The sequence below is a fragment of the Salmo trutta genome, chromosome 10, assembly GCF_901001165.1.
Source record: "Salmo trutta chromosome 10, fSalTru1.1, whole genome shotgun sequence".
Lineage (NCBI taxonomy): Eukaryota > Metazoa > Chordata > Actinopteri > Salmoniformes > Salmonidae > Salmo > Salmo trutta.
The window spans coordinates 29,314,912-29,327,227 of record NC_042966.1 but is presented as its reverse complement, the minus strand read 5'-3'; the positions used below and the strand labels follow the sequence as shown (position 1 = coordinate 29,327,227).

The 12,316-nt window shown below is 41.0% G+C and overlaps 2 protein-coding genes across 5 annotated transcripts in view; both read left to right on the top strand.

Annotated features, from left to right (window-relative positions):
• Positions 1-5,618, top strand: part of golga4 (golgin A4) — a 52,767-nt gene extending 47,149 nt beyond the window's left edge. For all 4 annotated transcript variants that reach the window (XM_029765258.1, XM_029765255.1, XM_029765256.1 and 1 more), the window contains 3 exons: positions 1,975-2,072; positions 3,447-3,533; positions 4,093-5,618. In XM_029765258.1, coding sequence (XP_029621118.1) covers positions 1,975-2,072; positions 3,447-3,533; positions 4,093-4,107 — 200 coding nt within the window. In that variant the 3' untranslated portion in view covers positions 4,108-5,618. The remainder of the gene's footprint in view (positions 1-1,974; positions 2,073-3,446; positions 3,534-4,092) is intronic.
• Positions 5,619-6,566: 948 nt separating this feature from the next.
• Positions 6,567-12,316, top strand: part of itga9 (integrin, alpha 9) — a 136,914-nt gene continuing 131,164 nt past the window's right edge. The window contains exons 1-3 of the mRNA XM_029765253.1: positions 6,567-7,023; positions 8,261-8,388; positions 11,685-11,791. Coding sequence (XP_029621113.1) covers positions 6,836-7,023; positions 8,261-8,388; positions 11,685-11,791 — 423 coding nt within the window. The 5' untranslated portion in view covers positions 6,567-6,835. The remainder of the gene's footprint in view (positions 7,024-8,260; positions 8,389-11,684; positions 11,792-12,316) is intronic.

Genomic DNA, 12,316 nt, shown 5'->3' with positions numbered 1-12,316 from the left:
ATCGACTGGTATTTCCATCAATGAAAAAAAAAGCACTATTTTGCAATTTGGCCGGCAACAATTTTTATTTATCGGCTTTTCATTTTTTTTATCGACCAAAAGCCGGCATTTACCGCTAACAGAAACCCTGAACTGGACTGTTTAATGTTCTTGCGGTGTACTAGTGCTCATGTAGGCCATGTGCCATTTTTTCCAGTTTTGGTCGTTTTTGTATTTGGCACTTGGTTTGAACCCACGCCTGTGCACTGCTGTCAGGGTTTCCATGTTCTGTAACTAATTGAAACATTATTCACTCCCTTTTTGTTTAGGCATGCCTAAATTAGTTCAGGAGTAAAATGTGGCTTAACAAATCACAAGTTACATGGACACACTCTGTTTGAAATAATAGTGGTTGACATGATTTTGAATGATCGACCCTTCCTCTGTCCCCCCATACATACAACATCTGTCCCTCAGTGAAGTATTGAATTTCAAGCACAGATACAACTAAAAAGACCAGGGAACTTTTTGAAAGCCTCAAGGAAGGGCGGTGATTGGTAGATGGGTAACAGTTAAGACAATTAACAACATTGTAGTGACTCCACAATAATGATCTAAATGACAGAGTGAAAAGAATACAAATATACAGAATACAAATATTCCAAAACATGCATCCTGTATGCAACAAAGCACTAAAGTAGAACTGCAACAAACGAGAAAACATGTAAAAGGAATACACTTTTTGGCCTAAATGCAAAGCCCTGCAAAGTTTGGGGCAAATCCAACACATTACTGAGTAACTGCCTCTTTATTTTCAAGCATGGTGGTGGCTGCATCATTGTATGGAAAAGCTTGACATCGGCAAAGACTGGGGAATTTTTCAGGATACAAAGAAATGGAATTGAGCTAAGCACAGGAAAAATCCTAGAGTAAAACCTGCTTTACACCAGACACTAGGAGAGGAATTCACCTTTCAGCAGGACAATAATCTACAACAAATCTAAGGCCAAATCTATCTACACTGGAGTTGCTTACTAAGAAGACTGTGAATGTTCCCGAGTGGCCAAGTTACCATTGTTGACTTAAATCTGCATGAATATGTCTGTCTAGCCATGATCCCCCAACACCTTGACTGAGCTTGAAGAATTAATGTGGATGCTAGCATGATTACGGATAATCCTGAATGAATCGTGAATAATGATAATGAGTTTGAAAGTTAGACTCACAAATATCATACCCCCCCCCAAAAAAAATGCTACCCTCCCCTGTTATTATAATGGTGAGAGGTTAGCATGTCTTGGAGGTATGATATTTGTGCGTCTAACTTTCTCACTCATTATCATTCACGATTGATTCAGGATTATCCGTAATCATGCTAGCATCCACATTAATATAGGAGTGTTTAGAAACATTCTATTCTTATTTACAGTATAATGACTCCAAAATGACACAATACATTATTTACCATTAATTTCTATTGCGCACAAATGATCTGAAACACAACCAAAAACAAACAACAATTGCATCAAACCAGTTTGTAGAGTCACAAGCTTGATGTAGTCATTGCGTGCTATGAATAAGGGATCAAATACTTTTAATATACATACTCTATATACTCTATATACATACTCTATACAGTGTAAGTGAACTTGTCCCCTAAAATGGAGGGACTAGGTACAACAAGTGCTGTAACTTCTAAACGATTCACCCGATATGGCTAAAAATACTCTCAAATGAAATGTGACAGTCTCCACTTTAACCTCAGTCATTGTATCATTACAAATCCAAAGTGCAAATCCAAAGTGGAGTACAGAGCCAAAACGACAACAAATGTGTCACTGTCCCAATACTTTTGGAGATAACTGTATGTCCTAGTTTTATAGCTTGGTGACTGAATTCAATGTTGATCAAGATTGTACGACTTTGTCCATACATTTTAAAGATTTAGTGACTTTAATTTTGTGATGAATTAATTTGACCCTTTGTGTGTTCTAGATCCTGGCCATTACAGTGCTGAGTCCTTCTCGGAACCCACAGAGTTTGAGTACCTGAGGAAGGTGCTGTTTGAGTACATGATGGGGCGGGAAACTAAGGTATTTTATCAATAATCAATTTGCATCTTTAACATTAAAGTAACATTTTCTGATGAGGGAAGATTGACAGTGCACATATGAGCCCATAATCCTGCATCATTCAAGTTTCTTGAAATAACTACCGGTATCACACTTCCCTTTTATTCAGCCCAGGATAGATTGCCATTTGTTTAGTTGCTTTCCCTCAATGAAAATGTGAGAGGAGGTAGAAAATATGGGAGGAGGAGAGACCGGATAGAGAGAGAGCCAATAAACTTCTCCATTCCCACACAGCCGTCACCCAGTTAGACTCATACAAAAGTAATTTTGTGTTTGTGTCCGTTTAGCATAGGTGCTAATTAATGATGCTGTATGGGAATTAACAGTGCTAGTTGACACGGTCCTAAAAACAGCGGGGTATTGCATGCACAAACACATAAAGCTAGCAGGGTTCCCCCCTAGGTCCTCAGTAAACAGTTAAACTTGATGATGTCATAGCCATATCATTATGGCCTCCCTGGGAGTGGAAGGATGTCCCCCCCCCACAGACATACTATTCACATGACTCACACTGCCATTTTAAAGACTTACTGGCCTTGTTTAGCTCCTCTAGAAGAAGAAGAGGTCTTTGGTTGGTTGTTCCCCTGGTTTCCTCAAACAGTAGCACTTTTTCTGATTAGGGCCAGTATTTTATAAGCTAGCTAACACATGCTGCTAACCTGGTCAGATAGACTTGGAGTTGATTAGGAGAAGATAATAGATTTTTGGGGGAAATGGGTTCACTTAACCTCAATTGTTTATCTGATGGAAGATGGTAGTGATGAGGGCAGGGTGTCACCGAGTAGAGACTGCATGTTGGATTACTATGGGGTGAAGTGGGTGACTGAGCTGGGTGATTGGCTGGACACGGGATCACTAAGCCTCCATGATGGATCTGAGCTTGGTATATGGCTGGACAGGGGTTAACTGTGCCTACATATTGGATATGCATCAACTGAATAGGGATCTGAGCTTGGTGAATGGCTGGACAGAGGTTGACTGATCATCCATGTTGGGTCTGGGCTGGGTGAATGTCTGTACAGATGGGCAGCTTTAGTACTAGGTTTACTGCAATGATCCCAACCCGGCTGCCAAGTATTGAGAGACTGAAAAACATTGGGAACCATGTGGCTGTATACCCATGCCATTGAGAGCATTGACTCCAACAACTCAGTTGTGAACTGTCATCAGTTTCCCAACACATATCACAAGCATCCGCAGCCACCAAGTTAAAGGTCATGTTTAAGGAATTTTCACTGAAAAGAAATGGGTGAAAAAACTGTTTTTATTTGAATGTATGCTACTTTTCTTTTTAGATGGTTAAGTAATATCTGTATTTTCTCTTCCCTCCCACAGACGATGGCTAAAGTCATAACCTCCATGCTCAAGTTCCCACAAGACCAAGCTCAGCAGGTTCTGGAGAAAGAGGATACAAAAGCAATTGTAAGCATCTGTTCTTCCTTGTCGTAAAGCCACTAATGATGAGCCATATGCAACCACACAGATATATATATACACACACACACACACACACACACACACACAGTCCGTGCTATGTCAGCAATCGCTTACAGACGTTGTCTTGGCCTATAGGTATAGTATGTTGATAATATCCTACTCATCCAGATATATTGCATCTTAAACAACTAGACCCATGTAGATCACTTACCCGTGACTACAGGATCGGTTACAGCAATGGAAACACATGGCGGGATGTGAAGGGGGAAGACATGTCTAGCCTCTTGTCTGTTACAGTATTAAGGCATATTGGTAAGCACAGTGTACAAGCAGAATTTGGCTTTAGTATCAAATCACTTTTTTTTTTTTGTCACATGATCCGAATACAACCGGTGTAGACCTTGCCGTGAAATGCTTAGTCATAAGTGTATTTTTAGGTCAGATCAGGGTAGATGGTATTTGTGCTTCTATTCTCTTCTTACCAGTCAAAGTAGTACTGTGCAGTTAAAGTAATCATGTATCTCTCTTCTCCCTATTGTTTCAGTCCTGGCTACGATGAGGGTCAGGTATTAGAATGATGCTGGTACTTTAAGGATGGAGGGTGGACTAAACTGCTGCTGAAGGACTAGAATGAAGACTACTGCACCTCTGTGGACTAGCTCTAGCCCTTCTACTGTCCTGTCTGATTTCTTTTGCTTCTGACTGTGTGTGTTTGTGCGCTGTGTAGATATGCGTATGAGCTGCGTAGCTAATCTTATGAGGGAACTATAAAATATGCCAACTAAAGATAGTATCTAATTCTTCCAGTCTACTTTCACGTGATGAAATTACGGTTTTTAATCTATGAATTATACTATATTTGTTTGTTTTTTAGTCCAAGATTAATTCTCTTTTTTACTTAGATTTTCTTTGGATGGATGGCTTGTGCAATAAGTTTGTTTTGGTCATTGGGTTGGTTGATTGTTTTTGAGTTGATTCTTTGGCTGTGTTTTCTGATAAAGGAACTGTCCAGTGTTTCCAGATTTCTATTAAATATGACCTATAATTAATGACAATATGAGTGAAATACTTTTCCTTTGAAAACGTGGTATTTAAGCAGCTTTTCTGTGTTGGAATGGTGTGGGTGTACCCCAACAACTAACCTAACGTAGCAGGTCTAAAAGAAATGCCTGAAACTAGATTCCCTACATGCTAGTCTTGACGAGAAGAGAAAAAGAAACTGTCAGGGAGGTTCTCTTCTGCACTGTTCAGCCAATCCATTAAATGTGGAGGAGGAGTTAAGATGGAGTTGCAACACAGGCTCTTTCCATTTCCCCTGAAAACCAGAACATCCGGTTGTTGGGGACTACCCAACAACAGAATGGTGTGGGCGTATACCGCTCATTAAAAATATGAATGTGAGTAGACCGCTGATTGGCCAGCTCAGCCAATGAGGCAGGATGACATCGTTCTCTATGAGGAAATGGCAAGCATTTTTTAAACTGTCTGTTTGAGTTACAAGTTTGTGGTGGGTTTTTTGAAGTGTTATTTCTTAAATTTATGCTTTGCCCACAAATATGAGTATAAGACTAGTCAACAACATTATTTGGGTATGAGTTAACAGAATATTAACTTTTAGGAGATTTTAACTGGACAGTTACTTTAAATGATGTTTTTCAGTTGATCCATGGTTGTTTTTGAGTCGATCTTTGGTTGTTTATCAGTTGATTTTTGGTTGTTTTTCTGCTCTACGTATCAATTCCCCCTTATGACTGTGTGATGGGATCATAGAAATAAAATATCTACATTCTATTTCTATCGATTCTTAATATGAATCTGCATTCTATTTCTATGGATGAGATGACCCTTTAACTGTACCTTCCATAACACTCTACCACTTAGACACTCTGGCTTCTAGTACCATGTTTGTTTCCCACTGCTTTTCTACTTTATATTTTGTGGAGACTGACCAAAAAATAAACTCAAAACATATTGTAAATAAAAAAGTGAATCTGTACTATTAGGAACAATGTGACTGTTGGCTATATTAATACATTTTGAGACAAGCTAATACAATTTTATTTACACTGATTTTCTGTCTTCCTCTGTGCTCATTTTTCACTTTGTTGAAATGTGGATCTTTTTCAATGTTGTGTATACGGTATGTACATGTGTTAGCCTATTTTGACCATTATATTCTTGTATGACCAGATATATTTCAGAAAGAGATGCTGTATTTCACTAAGATATTTTCTTAATTTCCTGAATAACCTTTTGAAGACTCCGGTGGTAAGGTACGCTTATTTGAATTTTCAGTAAGAGATGTCGGTCAGAGGTATTTTGAGGTATTTCAGTCATTTTTTTCACAGTTTCTGTTGCACAATCTGCATCATAAGATAAGAACAGTTCTGAGGATGATGAAGTGATCACCTGCTTGTGTTCTAACTGTAGAGAGTGAACAGAATAACAACCACTCTAACCAAAACAGGACATGTCACAGTTCTATTAACCTGTAAGTATAGAACTGTTTGGCAAACTGATAGAGGAAATCTGTTTCATACTGTTGAATAACAAATGTTTCACGTTAGGAAATAAATAACATCTGTATTAGAAACTGCCAAGATTTAAAGTGGCCTTTATACAGTACTACTCTGTGATTACTTTGGCAGCCAGATGCCAGTAATCTTTTCTAACATACGTTTCATTTAACTTATGGAACCAGGTCCTTGTTAAGTGAACCAAAAATTACAGTCCACTTAGTATTTTATTTCCGATATTTTAATTTGCTAGCAAGCCACTTCTTTCGTTAAGCAAGGAAGTGTTTCCAAAATATGTGAACAAGTGATGAAGACGGCATGATACACAAACATCAGCCAATATACAAATGGATTGGTCTACAACAGGTACTTTGTCTTTGGCCCTTGATTTGCCCACATACCGAACGGCAGGGGGCAGCATCGTTCATAAACGGTGTAAGCGCGAGGCGGTTTTTGGTGAAATGTGATGCTCGAGCCCCGAACCCATTTGCGTTTCACCATGACCGCACTTATCATCGCCGCGAGCAACTACGAGCTGCAGACTCCAGTTCCTCAGATTCACAGTGTGGAGAGCAGCTGATCAGACCGTTACTTTTCACTGGACCATTATTTTTATTCTCGAACACCTACCCGTCATTTGTCCATGTTCGAGGTGCTAGACTTCAGAAACTACTTGAACTGTTAGTTTTTGTAACTTTTTCTGTAGCACTGAAACCTTGACGGGCTTCGTTTTGTTTTTAGATACTTCTTCCAGTGTTGTTCCTCTCAAGGATGCGCAGAAGGATGGCCCATTTTCCGAATCAGAAGAGGAGCCTTTTGAATGTGCTCTGCGTCTATTTGTCTGTTTCTGTAGTTCACTCCTACAACATTGACTTAGAACATCCTATTGTGTTCCGTGGACCTGACTCGAGTTTCTTTGGATATTCTGTTCTGGAGCACTATCATGACAATACGCGCTGGTAAGTCTCATAGGCTACCTGTTTACTCATGGTAGCCTATAACGCCTAGTATCTATCTTATAGTGAATGTTATTGCAATGGGGACTGTTCGTGCGTTTATGTATCCGCCCTTGGACTTTAATGGCACAGTATGATTGTTACGCAATTCTTATGGATTGTATTTGGGCCATTCAGATTTGTGCGCGCTACGTAGCCTACATGCAGTTGTTGAAAGAATAGCATAGCTTGCATGCAGTTGTTGAAGAAGAGCCTAGCCTGCATGCAGTTGTTTAAAAAGAAATAGCCTCTAAAATCACTAAGTAAATAAATATCATTTTCTAAAACGATACACTTACTCAATTGACAGTGTGTGGGTGAAGTTTGCTCACTAGTTTACTGCTGCGCGTAAACGCATTTCTCTTGTTTCGAAAAACAGTCAATTTGTATGATGGTGACATATAATCGTATCATTATTATGTCAACAGTTTGATTGATGTGCAGTATTTAAGAATGTGCATGTCATTTGGTTTCTTTTAGACTTTTTTTCTGTAGCAGCCTAGCTGACCTGTCCCAGATTCCAGCATGTAGCCAAAGTTTATGGGATCATGTCCCCATAGCTGTCACAACTCCCACCATTGTCTTCATTGTCATGAGTCAGTGTGCTGTCGTGAATCAGGATGCTGATGCCATGACTGACCTATATGCCCAGGGGTGGAATTGTAATAAAAGTCACTCGGGAACTTATGTTACATTTTAGAGTTCACCTTTAGAAAGCAGCTTTTCACATCAAAATAATTTCACTTTGGGAACTCTGGTTCCACATGTTCCACCCCTGAATATAGGCTACCATACTTGTCTTGAACATGGGGGGGGGGTTACTCTTTTGTAGAGTGGGCCTTATGAAGATCATTGTGACTTTACTGTGACAGCCCACTGGGCACAGACGTCAATTCAGCGTCTATTCCATGTTGGTTGTGGAAATAACATTGATCCAACCAGTGTGTGCCCAGTGGGAGGATGTGTGTTATTGACACTGTATCCTTCATGCTTGGTGACAACCACCCTGACTCTTCATACAAGGTGTTTTTCTTCTCCCATTGTTTCTGTATGCAAGGTGCAGATAGGGCCCCCCAAGGCCAACTCTTCCTACTACAGCAGTCCTCCTTCTTGAAGTTGTTCTTGTTCTTCTTCTTGACTGCTGTGACAGGATGTGTTGCATTTACACTGTTTACAAACTATGTTTTGTTTCTGTCTACAGGGTGCTGGTAGGGGCCCCCAAGGCCAACTCTTCCCACAGCAGCTCTGTTCACACCCCTGGAGCCGTGTTCAAGTGCCGTGTCCACAGCAACCCAGAGAGACGCTGCTCTGAGATGGACCTAGGCAGAGGTCAGTACTGAACCACAGACCATGCAGTCACCAGGGACCACAGTAGAGCCATCTGGATAACCACAAACTATACTGACCCTTAGGACCAGAGTCTTCTGTTCAGTATAACCCCCAGACCCCCAGGACTCAAGACTGGAGGCTTCTATGTATAGACGGCTCTCCTCAGAGCTCGGAGCCACTGGCCGTGTACACAGTACAAGAAACAACCACATAGATATACCCCAGGCGCCTCATTTATCAATCATGTGTAGACACAAATCTGCGTTAACCACACGTGGGAGCATTTCCACACAAAGTGTGAGATTTACGCACAGCCATATGTGTGGAACTCAATATGAGGAAGATGTTCTTAATGTTTTAAACACCCAGTGTATATTAGCCACAGGCTTTAACAGGATGATTTTGACTATATTTGGTTAATTAGGGGTGTTTCAAAATGCTAATAGCCAAGGTCGTGCACAAGCACTGAGGCTGAGAACAACTGGTATTTATCAATGGCTATCTCCTACCGGTGTGTGTATGACGCTTGTAGGATTGTTTGATAAATCACACATTTTCTATGCGTATGAACATTCTAAATTCTGTTCGTAGGTAGTATTTTAGAATAGTTTTCTATGCAATATTGACAAACGAGGCCCCTGCTTCACAACCTTCTACAGAGAACTACTTACCATACATAGACAGGACAACTGACCATTGACAGACAGGACAACTGACCATTGACAGACAGACAGACAGACAGACAGACAGACAGACAGACAGACAGACAGACAGACAGACAGACAGACAGACAGACAGACAGGACAACAGACCATAGACAGACAGAGACAGACAGGACAACAGACCATAGACAGACAGAGACAGACAGGACAACAGACCATAGACAGACAGAGACAGACAGGACAACAGACCATAGACAGACAGAGACAGACAGGACAACAGACCATAGACAGACAGAGACAGACAGGACAACAGACCATAGACAGACAGAGACAGACAGGACAACAGACCATAGACAGACAGACAGACAGGACAACAGACCATAGACAGACAGACAGACAGGACAACAGACCATAGACAGACAGACAGACAGGACAACAGACCATAGACAGACAGACAGGACAACAGACCATGGACAGACAGACAGGACAACAGACCATGGACAGACAGACAGGACAACAGATCATGGACAGACAGACAGGACAACAGACCATGGACAGACAGACAGGACAACAGACAACACTAACCACAAAGTATGTTATATAGGCAGCTACAGTGTTTAACACTGGTCAACTGTTCCTTTTACTTATAAATAATAAAGACATACAAAAAGAGAGAAAATTCTCGGGGTGCTAGAAGTCCAGAAATATTTTGATAGGTATGATTAATGTTTTAGCTAATATTTTCCAAGTGGTTGTGCCAGAAAGTTTACTGCAATTGCTATTCTTGTGGTCAAGAGGGAGAAGGTTTATGTGGGTTTAATAGAATCCCCACTTACTCCTCCATGTCACCAACAAGATGTACATTATTAAACGAAGCGTCAGGCCAGACGTGGGGTCCTGTTGCAGTGTTCACTCTCTCCCTCTGTCTCTGGTCTCTGTCTCATTCTCTGTCTCTCTGGTCTCTCTTTCTGTCTGTCTCACGCTCTCTGTCTCACTCACTCTCTCTCTCTGTCTGTCTCACGCTCTCTGTCTCACTCTCTCTATCTCTCTGATCTCTCCCTGTCTCTCTCTCTCCCTTTCTCTCTCACACACGACACACACACACATACAGACCGAGAGCTACCATGAATTACGCCAGACAGAGGAGTTCAGCCCTAGGGTGCCTCAGAGAAAATATTAGTGATGAACTCCGGAAATAGCGTCAATTATAACCTATTTTCACTGACTGCTCCAGTAAATCTGTGTGTGAATCACAAATGGCACCCTGTTTCCTATAGCCTAGTGCACTACTTTTCACCAAAGCCCTATGGGGCCTGGCCAAAAAGTGCATTACATAGGGCACAGGGTGCAATTGGGGACACAGCCGGTGATGAGAGAGAAGCTCACCGCTTTTTTCTAAAGTTAAGTTAGATTCAGACTGTAAAAGCAGTGCCTTGATTGCACAATTCTTCTTGTGGTGTCTATGTCTGCTAATTCACCTAACATTTGCTAATGGATTTTATTTGCCCTGTTAAGTGCATTCTTGTTAAAGTGAATAACTGTGTTCCTTTCTTACTGCTGTTAACTCTTTGCAGTCATGTTTTAATGGGACTAATGTTTTTATGTCTTGGGTTGCGTCCCAAATGAGACCCGAGGTCTTGGTGAAATGTAGTGCACTACGTAGCCAATAGGGGTGCCATTTAGGAGACAGTCTTACTCCTCTCTCAGACATTCCTTAGGTCTTTTTGATCTTCATTAAGATTTAAGAATTGCTTAAAGTTACAGAGAACAAATGGACATAGAGGCCTAGAAGCCAATCAAAATATAGCTCAGCACCATCAAAAGACATGTATGCTTTTCTAAGACACTTTTATCTGTTAGCAAACATGAAATAACTGGGCAGCTCCTTTGGCCTAGAGTTCTGCTACACACTCTGTAATGATTAAACATGGTAGGATGACCTTACAGCGATTCTGTCCTAAATGACACCCTATACCCTACATAGTGCATTACTTTTAACCAGAGCGCTATGGGCCCTGGTCAAAAGTAGTGCACTATATAGGGAATAGGGTGCCATTTAGGGCGAAGGAAGCGTTTCAATCCTCTCCTCCCTCCTCCTAGGTCACTGTGCTCTCCATCTATCAGAGAGACAAACACACACACAACATTCTGGGCTGTAGTCTGGGATTTAGGCCATATCTGTTGACCCAAGAGTTGTTTGTTTGGTGTCAACACCGATAAAAAAAAAAAGCCCGTCTGGTATTCAGATCATTACAAGGAACTTGACATGGTACATTTTCCTGCAGTCTCAAAATGTAAAACTGTTCAATAGTGAACCAGGGTGGAACCCAGGATGTATAAGACTGTGTTAGCTTGATGAGCTAAAGCCAAGGCATTATCTCAGGGCAGCTAACACAAATCCTCAGACCTCAAACAAGGTCACTCATCATTGGAGCATAACCACGTCCACTATATCTACCAAAACCAAAAAGATAAAAGATCATCTTTAAAGCTAGTTTGTTAGAACTGTATTAGAAACTTGTCTCTAAGCACCCCTTTCATCTGTTGACTCCCAGAGTATGGGGGAAAACATCCACTTTGTTAAATATTACAGTCATTGTTAACAAACTGCTATCTTCTGTCTGTCTCCTGCAGGGAACAAGCCCAGGGAGTCTTGTGGGAAGACGTGCCAGGGAGACAGGGATGATGAGTGGATGGGGGTCAGCCTCGCCCGGCAGGACAAATCCAATGGAAAAATACTGGTGAGTTCAAAGTTCACAGTACGACCCTGATCATCTGGTTTAACCTGTGTCTCCTAAAGTGTGCACTTGCACACTCTCTGTCACGGATTTGAAAGCATTGGATTGATGTACGCAGTTACTTCAGCAATTGTTTAACACAATCCATGTATGCTTGCAAAAGCTGCCGGGTTTAAACCACCATCATTGTTACAAATGTCTTTCCATGAACCACATAGTTAAACCCCAGCTTTTCCTAACATCAAAGCGCTCCTTAAAAGGCAAATGTATTTTTTACTCCATCCTTTGGTTTTCAAGTAGAGGCACATGCTTCTGGCAATACGGCATGATTGTTTTCAATTGGATAAGTGGAAACAACTTAATTCCAAATAATTTACTTATGCAACACAGCGACTATGAAACTACACATTTCGTTTTTGGTTTATTTGTGAATTTGTGTGTGTTTATGTATGTGTGTGCACGTGCCTGTGTGTTTGTGTGCGGCTGTGCATGTGTGTGTCTGTCTTTCTGTGTGTGCGTGAGAAGTGC